This window comes from Oncorhynchus kisutch, linkage group LG25 (genome assembly GCF_002021735.2).
Source record: "Oncorhynchus kisutch isolate 150728-3 linkage group LG25, Okis_V2, whole genome shotgun sequence".
In the NCBI taxonomy this organism is placed as follows: Eukaryota; Metazoa; Chordata; class Actinopteri; order Salmoniformes; family Salmonidae; genus Oncorhynchus; species Oncorhynchus kisutch.
The window spans coordinates 30,995,808-31,018,271 of NC_034198.2; the positions used below are offsets into that span (position 1 = coordinate 30,995,808).

Sequence of the window (22,464 nt, forward strand, 5' to 3'; positions counted from 1 at the left end):
CATTTATTAAAAAAAGATTTATTAATATCGTTTGTACATAGCAAACAAAGAGCAGCAGAGGACCAGAATGTATGTGTTCTCAGCAGCAGGGAGTGAGCACGCAACTTTGTCTTCTCTCATTGGTTGGATATGCACCAGCTGTCCAATCAGGGCACACCTGTCTAACTGACCATCAATCCATGCCTGAAGTCTATAGAATCCCACCCACATCCCTGCACCCAAATGGCACACTATTCCCTATATAGTGCACTACTATTGACCAGGACCATAATAGTGCACTATAGTGAATAGGGTGCCATTTGGGATGCACAATAGGCTTAAGCCCCACATTACCATTGGAATCCTCTCCTTAGCAAGAAAAAAAAGATATATTTTAAAATAAAATGTTTCTTTCCTTCCTGGGCTCTACAGCCTTTGAGTGTTAATTTGCATGGTAATAGTTTCTTACAGTTGCAGCATACCCTGCTTCTGTGCAATGAAGCTCACCTCATCAAACAAGGAAAGGCAAGACTATCTGCCTCGACCAAACCTGGGGCAAATTCAGAAGGGCACAACATTGTAGAAAACATGCCTCGACATTTCTAGCTGCAATGTTCCACAACATGTCTACTGAACGAGACCCAGATATCTGAATTCCTCCCCTTAACTGTCCCTTACTTGTCCCTTAGTACTCACTGAAAGGGGAACAGTAAAAAAGTGACATAGCTTTATTTCCCCCCCATTTCTTTAAAATGTCTTCATTTGCCTTTTTATTCAGGTCTTCTATCTTATCTTCACCAGTGAGAGAACAACAAGATGTGGCTATATTTATTACTCAAGCTTTACAATATTGTTTATACAAGGAAGGATCCAATGAACCAATCCTATTATTATAGTATGTACAATGCAATGCTATCCCCTTCCAGAAAATGCAAGACCTGTCACTCGACTACAGGGTCATGTTCATTAGGACACAACGTAGCCAAAACTAAAACAAGCTGTTCTAATTGAACACGACCCAGGTGATCCATCGGAAATTATGTTATAAGAGTTCCTCAGTTTAGCTCCATGTGCCTGCAGTTATCATTTCCTGTTTCCTATGTTCACAAGCCCCTCTATCTGGTTGTGTCCAGTCTCTGGCCAACATCATGTACAGTAGTGCTATAGTTTGTAAACGTGACAGCCACAGGGTCCGTTCCCCCTCACTCACTCTTCATCTGTGCAAACCTAGGAATGAAAGACAGATGAGCTGTAGGTTAGTCTTCACATGTGATCTCCAAATTCCCCTTTAATCTAGACTACAATGTGACTGTCTGCATACATGCACTCTTCCCTTGCACTGAACTGTGTGCTTATGCATGTTTTGCCAATCTGGTACACAGGGGAAAAAGCTTATTTCAGAGTGATTGAGGAGTTAAAATGTTGTTTGTGTAGAAGTAAAATCTTAACACACCACCATGCTTCTCAAAAAGATTTTGTAGGTAATTATAAGCACAAAGTTGAATAAAGATAACATGAAAGTACATGTTATCTAAAAACCAAAAATTATCAACACCAACCATACATCACAGGTATTTTGCTGATATCATTCATTACGATAAGTAGCCTATACTAGAGAACAGTGAAGATTGAAATGTGCTAATATGGGTGATTGTAGCCATCTATTGTTACATGAACAATCATCAAACTAGAAATGGTAGTTTAAAGGATAATTGAACAAAAACGGTGGTGGACATTCACGTTAAGCTTATTTATCGTTATCGCATCAATTCAGGCAATTTATCACAATATGGGTTTTTGTCCGTATGCCCGGCTCGAATAGTACCTCGACGTCCAATGTGTTCTATTCATATTTTTTTTGTAATGAAATATGTAATGTTTCTGACCTTGACGAATGGGTGGTCTAGCAGTGTACTGGCAGTCCAGCGTTGTTTGGGCTCGCTCTCCAGACAGTGACCCAGGAAATCCTTCCCCTCTGTGGACAGCTTCTCTGGGATGGGGGGCTTGTGGCCCATACCCACCTTGTACATGATCTGAAAGTTGTGCTCGTACTCGTGCCACGGCCTCTGCATGGTGGGAGAGGGGAGGAGATATCAGTCTCGAGATTATTCAAAACACAGACGTTTCTTTTCAAACTGCTTAACTGCAGGCAAATGCACAGGGTTTAGATTATATATTTTGATGAGAAATCATAGCCTACATACAAAACAGAGTTTGGGAGGGACAGAGGATTGAAGAGGGACACAGAGAGAGAGAGACAGTGTGAGAAAAGAGGACATGCAGTCTCAAGACATTTGTAAACAACCTTGAATACCTGTAAAATAATAGATTTATACTTCCCCCGAAGCATTCACATAGTGATCATAGTAATAGTAATACCAGTGGTAGTAGTAGTAATAATCATAGTAATAGTGACAGTAACAAGTAGTGGTTGTAGTAGTGGTAGTAGTGATACCAGTGGTAGAAGTAGTAGTAATAGTAGTGGTGATCATAGTAATAGTGACAGTAACAATAGTGGTAGTAGTAGTAGGGATGCTAGCAGTATGGGTAATAGTAGGAGTAGTAGTGCTGATCATAGTAATAGTGACAGTAACAATAGAAGTGGTTGTAGTAGTAGGGATGTTAGCAGTATGGGTAATAGTAGGAGTAGTAGTGGTGATCATAAGTGACAGTAACAATAGTGGTTGTAGTAGTAGTAGTAGGGATGCTAGCAGTATGGGTAATAGTAGGAGTAGTAGTGGTGATCATAGTAATAGTAGTAGTGATAGTAACAATAGAAGTGGTTGTAGTAGTAGTAGGGATGTTAGCAGTATGGGTAATAGTAGGAGTAGTAGTGGTGATCATAGTAATAGTAGTAGTAGTGATAGTAACAATAGAAGTGGTTGTAGTAGTAGGGATGTTAGCAGTATGGGTAATAGTAGTAGTGGTGATCATAGTAATAGTAGTAATGATAGTAACAATAGTAGTGATAGTGGCAGTGCTACTAGTAGTGGTAGTAATAGAAACAATAGTGGTTGTAGTGGTGATAGTAGTAGTAATAATAAGTGGTAGTGATAATAGTAGTGGTGACAATAGTAGTAGTACCAGAAGAATGATGGTAACAAGTGGTTGTAGTAATGCTAGTATTAGTGGTGCTACTAGTAGTGACAGTTGTGATAATAGTAAACAATAATAGTAGTGACAGTTGTGATAATAGTAAACAATAATAGTAGTTATAGTAGTAGTGACAGTTGTGATAAGTAATAAACAGTAGTAGTAGTAGTAGTAGTAGTAGAAGTAGTAGTGGTGATAATAGTAAAAGAAACAATAGTGGTTGTAGTGGTGATAGTAATAGTAGTAGTGGTGAAAGTATAATAATAATAATAATAGTGGTACTAGTGATCGTAGTAGTACCAGTGCTACAAGTAGTAGTGGTGATAAGTGATAGCAATATAAACAATAGTGGTTGTAGTGGTAGTGATAACAGTAGTAAACTCAGCAAGAAAGAAACGTCCTTTCACTGTCAACAGCATTTATTTTCAGCAAAATTAACACAAGATTCAGACAAACTGAACAAGTTCCACAGACGTGTGACTAAGAGAAACTGAATAATAACACAGAACGAGCAGTATGGCTGGTGGCATTGTCATGCTGGAGGGTCATGTGGTTCCCTTCCTGCAGGCTCATCCTGATATGAGGGAGGATGTCGTCTTCCCTGCAACGCACAGCGTTGCGATTGCCTGCAATGACAAGCTCAGCCTGATGATGCTGTGACACACCTCCCCAGACCATGACGGACACTCCACCTCAATCAATTCCGCTCCAGAGTACAGGCCTCGGTGCAACGCTCATTCCTTCGATGATAAACACAAATCCAACCATCCCCCATGGTGAGACAAAACCGCGACTCGTCAGTGAAGAGCACTTTTTGCCAATCCTGTCTGGTCCAGCGACGGTGGGTTTGTGCCCATAGGCGACGTTGTTGCCGGTGATGCCTGTTGTAAGGCAGGTCCTCACCAGACCTACAAGCCTTCAGTCCAGCCTCACAGCCTATTGCGGACAGTCTGAGCACTGATGGAGGGATTGTGTGTTCCTGGTGTAACTCGGGCAGTTGTTGCCATCCTGTACCTGTCCTGCAGATGTGATGTTCGGATGTACCGATCCTGTGCAGGTGTTGTTAAACGTGGTCCTGTCTCCCTGTAGCGCTGTCTTAGGCGTCTCACAGTACGGACATTGCAATTTATTGCCCTGGCCACATCTGCAGTCCTCATGCCTCCTTGCAGCATGCCTAAGGCACGTTCATGAGCACGTTCATGCAAATGAGTATCCTGGGCATCTTTATTTTGGTGTTTTTCTGAGTCAGAAAGGCCTCTTTAGTGTCCTAAGTTTTCAAAACTGTGACCTTAAATGCCTACCGCCTTTAAGCTGTTAGTGTCTTAATGAACATGCACCTGTGGAACGGTCGTTAAATGTTTATGGTTCAATGAACAAGCATGGGAAACAGTGTTTAAACCCTTTACAATAATGAAGGTCTGAAGTTATTTGGATTTTTACGAATCATCTTTGAAAGACAGGGTCTTGAAAAGTGGACTTTTTTTTTTTGCAGAGTTAAGTAGTAGTAGTGATAGCAGCAGCAGTAGCGATAGCAGCAGCGATAGCGGCAGCAGTAGCGGCAGCAGTAGTAGTAGTAGTAGTAGTGGCAGCAGCAGTAGTAGTAGCGATAACAGTAGTAGTAGCAGCAGTGATAGCAGCAGTAGCAGCAGTAGTGATAGCAGCAGCAGCAGTAGTAGTGATAGCAGCAGCAGTAGTGATAGCAGCAGCAGCAGTAGTGATAGCAGCAGCAGCAGTAGTGATAGCAGCAGCAGCAGTAGTGATAGCAGCAGCAGCAGTAGTAGCAGCAGCAGCAGCAGTAATAGCAGCAGCAGCAGTAATAGCAGCAGCAGCAGCAGCAGTAATAGCAGCAGCAGCAGTAGTAATAGCAGCAGCAGCAGTAGTAATAGCAGCAGTAGTACAATAGCAGCAGTAGTAGAATAGCAGCAGCAGTAGAATAGCAGCAGTAGTAGTATAGCAGCAGCAGTAGTAATAGCAGCAGTAGTACAATAGCAGCAGTAGTAGTATAGCAGCAGCAGTAGTAATAGCAGCAGTAGTACAATAGCAGCAGTAGTAGAATAGCAGCAGCAGTAGAATAGCAGCAGCAGTAGTAGTAGTAATAGCAGCAGCAGCAGTAGAATAGCAGCAGCAGCAGTAGAAGTAATAGCAGCAGCAGCAGTAGAAGTAATAGCAGCAGCAGCAGTAGAAGTAATAGCAGCAGCAGTAGTATAGCAGCAGTAGTAGTAATAGCAGCAGTAGTAGTAATAGCAGCAGTAGTAGTAATAGCAGCAGCAGTAGTATAGCAGCAGTAGTAGTATAGCAGCAGTAGTAGTATAGCAGCAGTAGTAGTATAGCAGCAGTAGTAATAGCAGCAGTAGTAGTATAGCAGCAGTAGTATAGCAGCAGTAGTAGTATAGCAGCAGTAGTAGTAATAGCAGCAGTAGTAGTAATAGCAGCAGTAGTAGTAATAGCAGCAGTAGTAGTATAGCAGCAGTAGTAGTATAGCAGCAGTAGTAGTAATAGCAGCAGTAGTAGTATAGCAGCAGTAGTAGTATAGCAGCAGTAGTAGTATAGCAGCAGTAGTAGTATAGCAGCAGTAGTAGTAATAGCAGCAGTAGTAGTAATAGCAGCAGTAGTAGTAATAGCAGCAGTAGTAGTATAGCAGCAGTAGTAGTAATAGCAGCAGTAGTAGTATAGCAGCAGTAGTAGTAATAGCAGCAGCAGTAGTAGTATAGCAGCAGTAGTAGTAATAGCAGCAGCAGTAGTAGTATAGCAGCAGTAGTAGTAATAGCAGCAGTAGTAGTAATAGCAGCAGTAGTAGTAATAGCAGCAGTAGTAGTATAGCAGCAGTAGTAGTATAGCAGCAGTAGTAGTAATAGCAGCAGTAGTAGTAATAGCAGCAGTAGTAGTAATAGCAGCAGTAGTAGTAATAGCAGCAGTAGTAGTAATAGCAGCAGTAGTAGTATAGCAGCAGTAGTAGTATAGCAGCAGTAGTAGTAATAGCAGCAGTAGTAGTATAGCAGCAGTAGTAGTAATAGCAGCAGCAGTAGTAATAGCAGCAGCAGTAGTAGTAATAGCAGCAGTAGTAGTAATAGCAGCAGTAGTAGTATAGCAGCAGTAGTAGTAATAGCAGCAGCAGTAGTAATAGCAGCAGTAGTAGTATAGCAGCAGTAGTAGTAATAGCAGCAGTAGTAGTAATAGCAGCAGTAGTAGTAATAGCAGCAGTAGTAGTATAGCAGCAGTAGTAGTATAGCAGCAGTAGTAGTAATAGCAGCAGTAGTAGTAATAGCAGCAGCAGTAGTAGTAATAGCAGAAGCAGCAGTAGTCGTAGTCATCGTAATAGTAGTGGTAATCGTAGTCGTAGTAGTGGTGATCGTAGTAGTGGTAATCATAGTCGTAGTAGTGGTGATCGTAGTCGTAGTAGTGGTGATCGTAGTAGTGGTAGTCATAGTAGTGGTAGTGGTGATCGTAGTAGTGGTGATCGTAGTAGTGGTAGTGGTAATCGTAGTCGTAGTAGTGGTGATCGTAGTCGTAGTAATCGTAGTAGTGGTAGTGGTAATCATAGTAGTGGTAGTGGTGATCGTAGTAGTAGTAGTAGTGGTGATCGTAGTAGTAGTAATAATCGTAATAGTAGTGGTAGTGGTAATCGTAGTAGTGGTGATCGTAGTAGTGGTAGATATGCTAGAACCAAGGGGGGAAACAAGATGGATGGTATGAAGACCATTGTGGTTAAATATCAGCTCAAAGTTCCCCTTGAGTGCAGAGTGTGTGTGTGTGTGCATTCTTACTTTCCCAGTCACCATCTCTATGAGGACACATCCCAGACTCCAGATGTCAGCTGCTCGTCCGTGGCCCTCGCCCTTTGCCCTGGTAATGACCTCAGGTGCCATATATGCTGATGAACAGAGTAGGAAAACAGCAGGTTAACTCAACTAGGCAAGCAATGATCTTTTGAACTTACAAATGCACAGAAAACATGACATTCTCCATTCTTGTGTAGACATTGACAACTGTACAGCAGGGAGATACAATGACAAAGGAGCACAGGGATGGCCACAGACTGACTATGATAACAAATGACCCAGGCTTTTGTAAACTCACATTGCCTCTTGTGAGTACTTTCATCAGAAGAGAAATTGTGACCCTGCTGGTGCCAACGGGTGGTGACATCACATTTAAATTTGAGTAATTTAGCACAGGGGAAACTTCTTCAGGGACCCCCTTATAATCAGAACACAACTTGAGAAAAAGAAAAATAGCATACAAGGAGTTTTACTTCGGCAGTGCATGGCTGGACGAATCAAGTCTCAAACATAGGTCTCGAGCCCTGAGAAGAAACCTTTTAAAGGCCCGCCTCTTGGCATTGGAGAGAACATTTCAAGCTAATTTCCTGTAATTCTACATATTTTGTCATGGGCAGTTTGTTGTTGTTGTTGTTGCATATAAAGCTAGTATCCTGCAATTATTTTTTTTAAATGAGGCAGAGAACAAACTTAGAAGTTTAAGCTTAAAGTACAGTGCATTTAGGTAATTTTGGGGGAACAAGAAGTATTGAGTTGAAAAATGTTTACCTGGTGGATTGCTGTGGATACCAATATCCCTGTGAGACTTCCAGGCTCATGTTCAAGGTAATAATTAATACAAATATATATTTGGAGATCTGGCCTTGAGAACCAGATTTAGCAGACGCTCTTTTCCAGAGCGACTTACAGTTAGTTAATTACAGTTAGCTAGGTGAGAACAAGCACATTATCACGGTCAATGCTATCTAGGATCCTCGGGACGTCTCTAACCTAAACACCAACTCCCATCTTTACCCGAACACTAAATATTTTAAATGCCAGCAAAGTGCAGGTGTTAGTGCAAGGAAGGCAAGGGTGTTTGTATATTAATCATTATAAACTGGGTGGTTTGAGCATTGAATGTTTATTGGCTGACAGCTGTGGTATATCAGAACATATACCACGGGTATGACAATATTTATTTTTACTGCTCTAATTACATTGGTAACCAGTTTAAAATAGCAATACGGCATTGGTTGGTTTTGTCTAAGAACAGCCCATAGCCGTGGTATATTGGCCTTATACCACACCCCCTCTGGCCCCCCCAAAATAGACGTTTTTTTTTGAAGAGGTAGGTTGTCAGACGTTATCAGAAAGATGGACATTTAAAACTGAAGTACTATTTGATTTATGTGGCTCCCTCACCTGCCGTGCCCATGGTGCTGTTAACCTCTCCGGGCATGGTCTGTGCGTTGTTCAGCTTCACAGAGCAGCCAAAGTCCCCCAGCTTGATCAGGCCGGACGACGTCAGGAAGATGTTGGCTCCTATGGTAGAGAGGGGGAACGGTAACAAAGAATTATGATAGCTTTAAACCCCCAGCCAATTTCACTGATGCTAAAATACATTACCTGATTAATAAGGTGCCTGCATAGCCCTGACATTGACTTGAGAGACAGAGACCATAGCACTCACATCTGTAGCCATGAAATGCTTTGAAAGGCTGGTCATGGTACACATCAACACCGCCATCCCAGACACCCTGGACTCCAATTTGCATACCGCCCCAACAGATCCACAGATGATGCAATCTCTATTGCACTCCACACTTCCTTTCCCACATGGACAAAAGAAACACCTATGTGCAAATGCTGTTCATCGACTACAGCTCAGCGTTCAACACCATAGTGCCCTCAAAGCTCATCACTAAGCTAAGGACCCTGGGACTGAACACCTCCCTCCTACAACTGAATCCTGGACTTCCTGAAGGGCTGCCCCCAGGTAGTGAAAGTAAGCAACACATCCGCCATACTGACCCTCAACACGGGGGCCTCTCTGGGGTGCATGCTCAGTCCCCTCCTGTACTCTCGGTTCACCCAAGACTGCGTGGCCACGCATGACTCCAACACCATCATTAAATTCGGACTATATGACGCTGGTTGGCCTGATCACAGATGAGACAGTCTCTATAGGGAAGTCAGTGACCTGGCAGTGCGGTGCCAGGACAAATCCTCTCCCTCAAGGTCAGCAAGACAAAGGAGCAGATTGTGGACTACAGGAAACGGAGTGGCTGTAGTGGAGTGGGTCGAGAACTTCAAGTTTATTGGTGTACACATCATTAAGGATCCCAGGAGGCTGAAAAGATTTGGCATGGGCCCTCAGATCAAAGGTTTTTAGCTGCACCCCTGAAAGCATCTTGACCGGCTGCATCACCGCTTGGCATGGCAACTGCTTGGCATCCGACTGCATGGCACTAATGAGGGTAGTGCGTATGGCCCAGTACATCATTCGGGCCGAGCTCCCTGCCATCTAGGACCTCTATACTATGCGGTGTCAGAGGAAGGCCCTAAAAATCTCTAACCCCCGAAGTTACTGTTCTCTCTGCTACCGCACAGCAAGTGGTACTGATGCACCAAGTCTGGAACCATCAGGACCCTGAACAGCTTCTACTACCAAGCCATGAGACTGCTAAATAGTTACCTTCAGATCTTCTGCATTGGCCCTTTCTGCACCAACATTAACTCATCACATATGCTGCTGCTGTTCATTACTGCTACTATTATTTCCCTCTGCATTGTTGGGAAGGGACCGTAAGCATTTCACTGTTAGTCTACACCTGTTGTTTACAAAGCATGTGAAACTAGACCAACAGTATGCTAGAGAGAAAGAGACATCTCCTCCAGAGAGAGGTGCTAACTGACCCTTGATGTCTCGGTGCACAATGCCGTGTTCGTGGAGCACGTTGATGGCCGTGGTGGTCTGTTTGCTGTACAGCCTGATGACGTGTTCCTGTAGGCCAAGCCTGGACACCTCCTCCAGGGTCCCTTCATCACAGTACTCCATGAAGATGTACATCTCCTCCTGGTGGGGGGCGGGAGGGGACACACAATCAGACAAATACGATTTATGTAGCACGTAGACAGTTAATGCATACATCCAAATCGATGATAAAGCCCATTCATACATGGTTTCATCTCATTCTTACAGACTAACTGAAATTGAACCGAACTTTGAAACTTTCCCAAAGTTCGCTGGCTTTTCAGAGATTCTGGTTGGAGGATTCCCCCTTAATTCTGGGAACCTCCAACTAGAATTTTGTAACCCATACACGCATGCTCTTACCCAGTCTCAAGAAAATAACTTTTTGGCTCACCTGCCAAGCATATGTTTTACCAGCCAAAATAATGAATTGCCTTTTTGTGTCACATGTACATTTCACTGAGATAATAAGTTATGTTGAATACAAACTTAAGAGGCCAGAGCAAAATTTGAAAAAAAATATTTTAATATATTGATCAACGGTTAATCAAGTCAAGTTTATTTGTAGAGCACATTTAAATACAACTGTAGTTGACCAAACGTGCTGTACAGAGTGAAAAAACGCCAAACAGTGGGCACACAATGAAATAAACAAAACATAGATACAATGAATAAGAGCACATAGAAGTCAAAACAAGGCAACAACAATGGTAAGATACAATTATGAGAAGTGCAGTGGAACTGATACAAAGGGGAAACAGGTCTACAAATCCTTTACTTTGAGTAGAAATACCCTGGTAAAATAGAGACTTATCAGACGCTGGTTAATTTTGGCTGTGGCTACATTTCATTTCCCAGCCTGAATACAACTTAAGTATTTGCTATTAAATGTACTTAAGGATCAAACATAACAGTACATTTGAAGGTTTTGTAAACCTATCAGATGCTTAATCATTTAAATAAACTTAAACCTCCTCAGACTCCTCACCCTCTACTACAATCACCCTCTTTTGCACAGTCCATGAAGTCTGGCCTCCTACTCCTGGTGCCACAGCATCACAGCTTTAATCGGATCATACTCCCTGATCTCTGGAGAGGACAGCTGGACCATAAGATCTGACAGTGTATCAGACTTTAGGTTGGACCGCCAATCGGTTTTCACCTGTTTCATGTTATTAAAACCTCTTTCACATTCAGCTGTGGAGGCAGGGAAGGAGGGGACCAGGTCAACCAATGCCAGCAAATCAGGGCAGGACTGCTGATGGCTGCTGTTGATCCAGAACCAGGACATCTTCTGCAGGGGACTGGGGCTCTTGGTACATCAGCACTTTCAGGACAGTCCACTGGTCAGGGATCCTTTCAACATGGATGCCAGAGGTCTCCAGGACAGTCCACTGGTCAGGGATCCTTTCAACATGGATGCCAGAGGTCTCCAGGACAGGAAGTGGTTCACCAGGGTATCCAAGTTCAGTGTCTCCAAAATCTAGAATAATTGTATACATTACAACAAGCACAATGCAGTTTTAATTCTCAAACTTTAAAAATATGAACCTGAACCCAACCACCCTGTAATACAAAACATAAAGTAACCTGCTGCTTAATCTCCTGACTCTGGGCAGTTGGTGAAGCTGACCAGCTTGGTGGCACACAGGACCCCTGCACTGGTGAAGCTGACCAGCTTGGTGGCATACAGGACCCCTACACTGGTGTCCTGGAACCTGTCAGTCATACTCTCCACTAGCGTGTCAAGTATTTTGTCCTGTGATGTAACGAGGGTCTTGCTCTCACCTCTGACCAGCAAAATTCCCTCATATCTGTTGGTCATTGTGGCCTTCATCATGGGCCCTTCTCTGACGATAACAGGCTCATCTTACCATCCTTTCAGAATTTTCCTCTCTTAAGGTAAGTAGTTCTTATTGCAGCTTAACTAAACATACCTGGTTTTGTACTTCTTAAGTAATGCCTGTGTTGAGCACAAGGAGCTGTGGGCTTCTGCTGTGGTGAACCTCTGCAGACAGGCAGACGGGTTGCTATGGTGATGGTGAACCTCTGCAGACAGGCAGACAGGTTGTTCAGGTGTGTTAGTGTGTCATGCAGGAAGCCACAGCAGCAGACAACAGCCTCCCTCGTAGTACTGTAGTATTTCCTGGCCTTGGACTGCTGGACACCTCAGACATTTTGGGCATCAGCAGATTGTTCTTTATGTATTTTAGATTCAAAGACACACAAATAGACAATTGCTGTCCCCCAAAAAACTTAATTAGACATGACATTTTATCAGTGCATAAAGCATTGAAACACGATGTTAAAATTGTAACCGTGTGTGTTGTTATTTACTGGACATTACATATTGATGACTTTTGGAGTACTTAACATAGCAATCTAGAGCCACTACCTGTTCCAGGTGCTGGACACACCCCTGGTAACCTCGCAGGAAGTGGTCCAGTGCACGCAATAGGTGTCCTACCCATCGGGTCCCGCCAATTCTGGTGGGCACCAGTGGTGTGCCCCCAAAGAGCCTGGAAGCTGTTTACCAGGTTTTCACTGTTCAGTGGGCTGGTATAGAGCCCACTGGGGAGGTCTTCTACTTTCTGAAACATCACGTTGAACCAGATGGCATCAGAAAAGGTCAGTTGAAGGCGGTGTGCCATACAGTGGATGCCAATGATGGCCCTGTCCCCCTTCAGCCGGATGACCACACCATTCTTGGCTCCGGTCATCAAAGCAGCTCCATCTGTTCCCAGAGCGAATAACTTGCTCCCCCATTCATCACACACTCCCTCCACGATGGCACTGACGGCCACACTCCCTCCATGATGGCACTGACGGCCCCACTCATCACACTCCCTTCATGATGGCCCCACTCATCACACACTCCCTCCACGATGGTGTTGCTTACGTGTGCCACGTCTGCCTTCTCCACCGACTTGATGCCAACAAACTTCGACTCGATCTTGCCCTTATGACAGAATGTGACAAACTCCTTTTTCACAGAACTGTCTGTGGAGCCATCTGACATGGAGAGAAATGTGGTGTCTCTCATATTCGCTCTGATGTTGTTTCTCTCCACCTCTGCAATATGGTTCATAAACTCTTTGGCCTGCTTCTCGTTTCTATATGTTGAGCCCACAGCGATTCCTTGTTTTTTCATCTAAACTGCAAAAATCAAACATCAAATTTATTTGATAATTAAATATAGAACCATATTATCCAATATAGCTGGCAGTTGATTGTGCTAAATTAGCCTTCTACCCTTTGTTTACTTCAGGATCAACACTATAAGGCTGGTAAAGTCAATTGTGTCAATGCTTTAAAATGTAAACAGCATCTGGAGACAAACATTAAAATAGAATATTACAGAGCCATAGGAAAGCATGGAGATCCATGTCAGCATCAGTAGGCATATAATGTTATGATATTTATACACTATTTGCATGTGAACCAAAGCTTATCAAGAGCTGAGAAATAACCTACAATACTGGACCACATCTGCTAAATAGAAAAAACTAGCTACAGAAGTATTAGTCAAGCTACAAGAGTAACAACATTTTCACTTACTCACACATCCACTTGAAGTCAGAAAGTGGTCTCGTCGTCTTGCCAATGGCATGTAGTGTCTTAAACAGTATCTTCATCTTCGTGCTGGTCTGCTCTGACATTGCCATTAGCGCCGTCACAGAGGGTATCAAGAGAGGCTCCGGGACACAATTTAGTCCGGGACACAGACACGTAGGCAATGTGACACTTGCTGTGTTAATGGTCACGAATGTTCTCCAGCTTCATTGTTTAATTTCTTGATGACAAATGAGTTGTTTCTGCTTTTATCTTTAGCATACTGGTGACACACAGAACAACTCATCACCACAGCCTCAGCATCACACTGTAGCCAGCCTCTTGAAACCACGATCTCCAAACCTCCATTTCTCACAAAACTTTATTTTTTAATGTGATTTGTCCTTTTCGTCTGCGTGTTTTCGTTTCGAAGGTTGGCTTACTTCAGGTAAATGTCGCCACATAACATCTATTTAATGAACAGTAGCTAGCAGCAGACCCGTGGCAAGTGAGCGATGTTGAGTAGCTGATGTACCGTGCGGTAAACAGTGCCGCGAAACTAGGAGCACTAGAGACGGTCTGTGGCTGGCAAACATTTCCTCCGAGCCATCATGCCAGATATTATTACATTACTATTTTGGTACAAACATTTACCCGCCAGTGTGGCAGATAGCCTTCTGAGATTTACTCGCCAAACAGAAAATCTACCCGCATTTGGTGATTGGCGGGTGTTAATTTCAACCCTGCTCTTACCCGATGCAGCTCAACACCAAAGTAGCGGACCAGGTTGGGGTGTTTGATGCCCTCAAAGATCTTCAACTCATCTGCTGTCTCCTTTATTGTCTTATGGTCATTCGGCTGGAACCGGATCTGGTCAGGAAAATAAACGTAAAAAAATATATAGTAAAATGTATGAAGAATGTTGATAGGCTTTGAATGGATGTTAATTGGCAGCGAAGTAAAATAAACATTACCTTCAATTCAGGGCCTTCTCCTTTAATAATAAATAAAGGTAAGCCCGCACATGTTGTATGCTGCTAGACTCTTGCACCAACATTCATAACACTACAAAAGCCTTTGAGGTCATGGCCACCTACCTCCTTCATAGCCATCAGTTCTCCAGTATCCACATTGATGCAGGTGTACACCTTGCCATACTGGCCCTCGCCTGTAGAGGGAGACAAGTCACAGGCGATCAAACACCATGGGCGTGACATAAACGAGGGCCTACTCCAGGGAAAATCGGAAATGGCAACATATTCCCTTTATTGTGCATAACTGTTGGCTAGGGCCTCATAGGCAATACAGAGGATAGGGTTTCATTCGTGGGAGAAGGGTTCAGTTGAGGCTCTGGCTAAAAGTAGTGCACTATAAATGGGGTGAGCCAATGGGGTGTACAGTACATACCTATCTTGTTGCCCCTCTGCCACTTGAAGGTGACCTTGCGGAGGCCGACGTGCATGACGTTGTCGTAGGACTTGGGGGTGTGGCACACCTGGCCAATGATGTTCCTCTGCTTCATGACCGCGTAGCGGTTGTCCTCGAAGGAGCGTATGGAGCGACGTACAGCTTCCATGGGGCTCTGCCTGGCTGCCGTGTCTGAGGGATATAGAAGACCGTGTTAGGAATGGAGAGACATAGAAACAGACCAGGACACTTTCTCAATTGTCTTAGGGTAAAGGTGGGGAATGGGAATTGCATAGAACAGACCCACTCTATACTCTATTCTGGAGCAGTTTAGAGGTTAAGTGCCTTGATCAAGGGCACAATGGCAGGAGATTGCACCTAGCAGTCATCCCGACACGACTTTTGGTTTGAACTTGCAACCCCTCTCTACCCCCCTCATCATTCTCACCTTTTGATTGACTGATGAAGGTGCGGAGCTCCCAGCTTCTCCTGGCCGTGCTGCTGGGGTCTCCTCCCTTAGGATAGGAGGGTTCTGATGTGTGGGAGTGAGTGAGAGCGATGAGATTACACAAGACAAGCAGTAAGATGGGAGCCATGTCAAGTTAGAAAAACCATACACAGGTTAAGTGACTACTCCTACTTTCCAATCCAGATACATTTTATTTCATCCTTGTTCAGTCGTACAGACTGAATTATGCTATTTGGTATTTTATTAGGATCCCCATTAGCATGAAACATGACATAATACAGAACATTAATAGTCAAGAACAGCTCAAGGACGGAACTACATCAATTATGCAGAATGCAGTTACATTAAGACAATATTTTAAACAACTCAATACCTTCCCTGTCATCAGTGGGACTGGAGTGTCGGCTCAGAGACTTGAACTGCAGCTCAGCCGCTACAGACGACAGCCTGTCGTTCTCGTGGAGGTTGGCCCCTCTGCACAGGGAGAGGCAAGCGCAGTACAATTTAACTAGGGTCAACTACAAAGATATCAATATACCAGAGTTGTCAGGCATCAGAGGGGTATACTACAAAGCAGAATCAATTAAGTTAGCAAGCTAACTTTGATAAGCAACCAGAAATAACTTGATTTTCTGGTTCATAAAACAAAGAAAAGCTTAGATGTGTTTGTTGAATCAATTAAACCATGCCCATTTCAAGCTTATCTTACTAAAACAGTAAAAGGTGTATGAGAATATTTAGGCAAGTTGAACCCCTAACTCCTTGATCCTGGTTTGAAGTACAGCCCTCAGGGCCCACACTAGGCTGGTTCCAGATCAGTTAGTGCCTCCTATGGTTATTGTGATGCCATGAGTGGCGAGACTGCTCAACCAGATCTGGGACCAGTGGTCAACCAATATCAGTCCCCCCAAACATGTAAAGTCTTCTTAATGAAGATAGACCTCTCGCTTTCAGAGGGAGGTTTGTGATTATTGAGCTGGCGGAACATGACATACATACAAGCTCATAATAATGTCCAGAATAGAGTGAATGAAATGGCATGAAACACATGGAAACCATGTATTTGATACCATTCCAGAGATTCCTCTCCAGACATTACCACAAGGCCATCCTCCCCAACTAAGGTGCCACCAACCTCCTGTGTTCTACATCCAAACCTCTCAACCCCACCACCATAGAAATAGAACCCTAGATGATATGTCTATGTGCCCATCAAAACTGACCTTCATACTAAAGGTTTAAAAGATCAAACAGACAGGTCAGATGTCAGAACACATGCTTTCATCCCAATAGGACTGACACCAAACGAGACAAATATTATGAAGAGCGAGCCATCAGATGCTTAGAGCAAGGCCACACTATTAATATGGATTAATAGCAGAGTAACTCACACTGCAGGTTGATGTTTATTGTCATGAGTGTCATCCTAGAGGCAGAACTGAGCAATTTCCCCTTAGGCCAGCTGCAAAGTCAAAATTGTCTACATTGTAAAAATACATGAACAAAAAAAAAGTGCTTTGTCTTAATTTAAGGTTAGCAGTGTTGTTAGGAGTAGGGTTAAAAACTGATTGGATGACTTTTGGGCTGTGCCAGCTAGTGACCACTGCAGAGCTGCCTCCAGAACAAGATTCATGATAAAAAAACACTAACCTGATCTCGCCCTCTTTTCTCCTCTCCATGAGGAGGTAGCTAGCATGCTGTTGTGTTTCCATCTCTCACACTATGAGAGAGTTGGAGAAAATGTGTATTGTGTTGTGCGACACTGGCTAGGTGGACAAAACAAAAAAAGTGTGGATTAAGGTCTCTCCACATCCGTAGACTGCATTCAGAGTTAGGTAACACATTTGAGTGAAGTATCCCTTTAAAGGATGGCCCTTATAAAAAAGTGTAGTTTTCATATTATGTTAAATAGCAGTCTTTTCAAATCACTGCTGATTTCTGTCATAGGCAAAACAAAATGGCCAAAGCCAATACATCTGGATGAGCATGCAGAACATGCTACTCAAGGTTCGCTCCAAACAGAGACGGCATGACAGGGGTGCAGGGTAAACCACAGGGAGCATGACCACCTGAACCTCCGGTGGAATATTTTGGAAGTGGGATATGGGATATCAGCCTGCTGCTGGGGTGCCCTGGGTTGACAGTGGGTGGTCCTTACAGAGAACCCGGTTGGAGGATTCCCTGCTTGCTTATTCCCTCATGATTCCGGGATCCTACAAACAGGATTTCTGGAAAAACCTGGGCACATTCGCAACCCTAGTAGTACTTAGGGGGGGTGGGGCTACCTGACGTCATTGGGGGTGGACCCAGGTGCTTTGGATGGGCAGTGTTCCCCGGGGGCAGGGCCTGGGGCCTGAGGGGCGGGGACAGGGCGGGGGCCGGTAGGTAGACACAGCTGGGTCCGTAGGTCGCAGGGGAGACTCCTAGAGCTGTGGTGGTGACAAAAACACACTGAGGATCTCTGGGGAGCGCCTTGGAGATGAGGGTTTGTGTCAGATACAGGGGCACTCATTCTCAACACAAATGCACACACACAAGCAATCACACACTTACTCGGTGTAATACCCTTTCTAGCAAATAGGAATGAGCATTTGACATTTTTTTAACTGTACGAATAGTCACAGGATTTTTCTTCAAGTTCTCAAATAATAATAATAAAATATATTTTTAGAACAAGAAAGCACTGGAAAGAAAGCACTGGAAAGAAAGCACTGGAAAGAAAGCACTGGAAAGAAAGCACTGGAAAGAAAGCACTGGAAAGAAAGCACTGGAAAGAAAGCACTGGAAAGAAAGCACTGGAAAGAAAGCACTGGAAAGAAAGCACTGGAAAGAAATGTGCTTCCTATGCCAACAGTGCAAGACAGTGCCTAATTTAGCATAACCATTACAGATAACTAATTGCACCATATACAGGGCCTTCAGAAAGTATTCACACCCCTTAACTTTTTCCACATTTTGTTGTGTTACAAATTGGGATAAAAATTAATTTAATTCTTTACAATCCACAAAACATTTTATTTACAAGGCAAGTCAGTTCGGAACAAATCCTTATTTACAATGACAGCCGATTGTGCACCGCCTTATAGGACTACCGATCGCGGCCGGTTGTGACACAGCCTGGGAACGAACCAGAGTCTGTAGTGATGCTTCTAGCACTGCATATTTACCCATTATCATCTTCTTTAACTCTTCAAGCTCTGTCAAGTTGATAGTCTATTACTGCTAGACAGCCATTTCGAAATCTTGCCATGGATGTTCAAGCTGATTTAAGTAAAAAATTACTTGGCCACTTGGGAACATTCAATGTTGTCTTGGTAAGCAACTCCAGTGTATATTTGGCCTTGAGTTTTAAGTTATTATCCTGCTGAAAGGTGAATGTCTCCCCCAGTGTCTGCTGGAAAGCAGACAAACAGGTTTTCCTCTAGGACTTTGTGCTTAGCTCTATTACATTGCTTTTTGTCAGCCCAAAAAACCTCCCTATTCCTTGCTGATGAAGAGCATATCCATAACATGATGCAGCCACCACCATGCTTGAAAATATGAAGTGGTACTCAGTGATGGTAGATTTTCCCCAAACATAACACTATTCGGGACAAAAAGTGCAATTTTGCCACATTTTTTGCAGTATTACTTTAGCGTACTCTGTGCAGAGTTCCTTCTCTCTCTAGGTTAGTATTGTGGAGTAACTACAACAGTCATCCATCTTCAGTTTTCTCCTATCACAGTGATTGAACGGAGTTTGGAAGGACGCCTGTATAGTGATTGGGTGTATTGATACAGCAGCCAAAGTGTAATTAATAACTTCTCCATGCTCAAAAAGGGATATTCAGTGACTGCTTTTTTTTTTTACCCATCTACCAATAGGTGCCCTTCTTTGTGAGGCATTGGAAAACCTCTATGGTCTTTCTGGTTGAATATGTGCTTGAAATTCACTACTCGACTATGGAACTATACATATAATTGTATGTGTGGGGTACAGAGACAGGGTAATCATTCAAATCTGTTTAACCACTATAATTGCATACAGAGTTCATGTAACTTGTGACTTAAGCAAACGTTTACTCCTGAACGTATTTAAGCTTGTAATAACAAAGGGTTTGAATACTTACTGACTCAAAACATTTCAGCATTAAAATGTATTAATTGGTACAAATGTCTTAAAACAAAATGTCACTATGTGGTATTGTGTGTAGAATAGAGGCACAAAATGTGGAAAAAGTCTAGGGGTGACTAATTCAGTCAAGCAAGTGCCATTTAAGATTCAATTATTGAAACGAATATCAACTGGTTGTATCATGGAACACAATCTGCATAAACGTATGAGCCTTTTTGTTAATTTAGCTCTTATTTCCCGAGCCCTTATCAGGCAAGACACCAAATTTACAGTAAAAAAACATGTAATAAAATAAATTGTGAAAAACGTTTGCCGCTTTGAAGTGCTGTGCATCTTGCGTCTGGAACAGTTATTCTCAAAGGAGTGATCATTTCAAACGGTTCTCAAAGGAGTGATCATTTGGAACAGTTATTCTCAAAGGAGTGATCATTTCAAACGGTTCTCAAAGGAGTGATCATTTGGAACAGTTATTCTCAAAGGAGTGATCATTTGAAACGGTTCTCAAAGGAGTGATCATTTGAAACGGTTCTCAAAGGAGTGATCATTTGGAACAGTTATTCTCAAAGGAGTGATCGTTTGGAACAGTTATTCTCAAAGGAGTGATCATTTGGAACAGTTATTCTCAAAGGAGTGATCATTTGGAACAGTTATTCTCAAAGGAGTGATCATTTGAAACAGTTCTCCTCAAAGGAGTGATCATTTGAAACAGTTCTCAAAGGAGTGATCATTTGAAACGGTTCTCAAATGGCGAGAATCATTTTTTTAATGATGAATTATGGCAACGACATCTGTGAATTACGAGTAGGCCTGGGCTTACCGATTCTGATGAAAATATGCTCTGTCTTTATCAAACAAATGTTTGTGTCTTTTCACTGTGGAACCTGTGTAGATTTAGGGGGTTATAGCTAGGCTAGCCAACTCAAAAAAAAAAAACTACCTTTATTTTACTAGGCAAGTCAGTTAAGAACAAATTCTTATTTTCAATGACGGCCTAGGAACAGTGGGTTAACTGCCTGTTCAGGGGCAGAACGACAGATTTGTACCTTGTCAGCTCGGGGGTTTGAACTTGCAACCTTCCGGTTACTAGTCCAACGCTCTAACCACTAGGCTACGCTGCCGCCCCAGCAATTCACAAATGGCACCAGCAATTCACAAAGTAGCCTTAAGCGGTACAAAGGGAACTGCAGAACTGCAGCTCGTTGATGGAACATATTTTCCTACTTCAATCAACTAGTCCATTTTGCATTTGTTGATAAAACTGTTGTCATTTGGCAAGGAAAGTAGCTTGTGTATCCCATCATTTATAGACATTTATTTCTGTAGGCCTAACGGGAGCTTGTGTATCCCATCATTTATAGACATTTATTTCTGTAGGCCTAACGGGAGCTTGTGTATCCCTTCATTTATAGACATTTATTTATGTAGGCCTAACGGGAGCTTGTGTACCCCTTCATTTATAGACATTTATTTCTGTAGGCCTAACGGGAGCTTGTGTACCCCATCATTTATAGACATTTATTTCTGTAGGCTTCACTTGCCCTTTCAAGCAGCCACAAAGCACGTTCCACCAAATAGTTTTACAGTATTTGAAAAAAATGACATCTCTGGTTAAAGATCAAGCTTTGACGTCTGTTCAAGCACTTGAGTCCTCAATTACTCATGTCCATCCCTACTAGCCAAATGTGTTACAAGTTACACATAACACACACATTTAAAAGCCATCAATTACTGTACAAGAGCAGAGAACATGAGGAATATTAGAACATGCAGGAAAACATACTGTACATACATTACACACATTATAAAACAATATTATAATAAGTGGTACAGTGGGGCAAAAAATATTTAGTCAGCCAATTGTGCAAGTTCTCCCACTTAAAAAGATGAGGCCTGTAATTTTCATAGTAGGTACACTTCAACTATGACAGACAAAATGAGAAGAAAAAAAATCCAGAAAATCACATTGTAGGATTTTTAATGAATTTATTTGCAAATTATGGTGGAAAATAAGTATTTGGTCACCTACAAACAAGCAAGATTTCTGGCTCTCACAGACCAGTAACAACTTCTTTAAGAGGCTCCTCTGTCCTACACTCGTTACCTGTATTAAAGGCACCTGTTTGAACTTGTCATCAGTATAAAAGACACATGTCCACAACCTCAAACAGTCACACTCCAAACTCCACTATGGCCAAGACCAAAGAGCTGTCAAAGGACACCAGAAACAAAATTGTAGACCTGCACCAGGCTGGGAAGACTGAATCTGCAACAGGTAAGCAGCTTGGTTTGAAGAAATCAACTGTGGGAGCAATTATTAGGAAATGAAGACATACAAGACCACTGATAATCTCCCTCGATCTGGGGGCTCCACGCAAGATCTCACCCCGTGGGGTCAAAATGATCACAAGAACGGTGAGCTAAAATCCCAGAACCACACGGGGGACCTAGTGAAAGACCTGCAGAGAGCTGGGACCAAAGTAACAAAGCCTACCATCAGTAACACACTACGCCGCCAGGGACTCAAATCCTGCAGTGCCAGACGTGTCGCCCTGCTTAAGCCAGTACATGTCCAGGCCCGTCTGAAGTTTGCTAGAGAGCATTTGGATGATCCAGAAGAAGATTGGGAGAATGTCATATGGTCAGATGAAACCAAAATAGAACTTTTTGGTAAAAACTCAACCCGTCGTGTTTGGAGGACAAAGAATGCTGAGTTGCATCCAAAGAACACCATACCTACTGTGAAGCATGGGGGTGGAAACATCATGCTTTGGGGGTGTTTTTCTGCAAAGGGACCAGGACGACTGATCCGTGTAAAGGAAAGAATGAATGGGGCCATGTATCGTGAGATTTTGAGTGAAAACCTCCTTCCATCAACAAGGGCATTGAAGATGAAACGTGGCTAGGTCTTTCAGCATGACAATGATCCCAAACACACCGCCTGGGCAACGAAGGAGTGGCTTCGTAAGAAGCATTTCAAGGTCTAGCCAGTCTCCAGATCTCAAACCCATAGAAAATCCTTGGAGGGAGTTGAAAGTCCGTGTTGCCCAGCAACAGCACCAAAACATCACTGCTCTAGAGGAGATCTGTATGGAGGAATGGGCCAAAATACCAGCAA

General features: G+C 43.0%; 1 protein-coding gene across 4 annotated transcripts in view; it reads right to left on the reverse strand.

Moving 5' to 3' along the window:
- Nucleotides 1-2: 2 nt before the first annotated feature.
- LOC109870569 (mitogen-activated protein kinase kinase kinase 4) overlaps nt 3-22,464 on the reverse strand; it is a 77,489-nt gene continuing 55,027 nt past the window's right edge. For 2 of the 4 annotated variants that reach the window (XM_020461134.2, XM_020461136.2), the window contains exons 18-28: nt 17,521-17,664; nt 15,609-15,709; nt 15,215-15,298; nt 14,767-14,958; nt 14,457-14,527; nt 14,113-14,229; nt 9,750-9,909; nt 8,256-8,375; nt 6,837-6,943; nt 1,866-2,045; nt 3-1,206 (exon numbers count right to left, since the gene is read on the reverse strand). In XM_020461134.2, the coding sequence (XP_020316723.1) occupies nt 1,186-1,206; nt 1,866-2,045; nt 6,837-6,943; nt 8,256-8,375; nt 9,750-9,909; nt 14,113-14,229; nt 14,457-14,527; nt 14,767-14,958; nt 15,215-15,298; nt 15,609-15,709; nt 17,521-17,664 (1,297 nt within the window). In that variant the 3' untranslated portion in view covers nt 3-1,185. The remainder of the gene's footprint in view (nt 1,207-1,865; nt 2,046-6,836; nt 6,944-8,255; nt 8,376-9,749; nt 9,910-14,112; nt 14,230-14,456; nt 14,528-14,766; nt 14,959-15,214; nt 15,299-15,608; nt 15,710-17,520; nt 17,665-22,464) is intronic. The other 2 variants (XM_020461135.2, XM_031804756.1) reach the window with 1 other exon arrangement.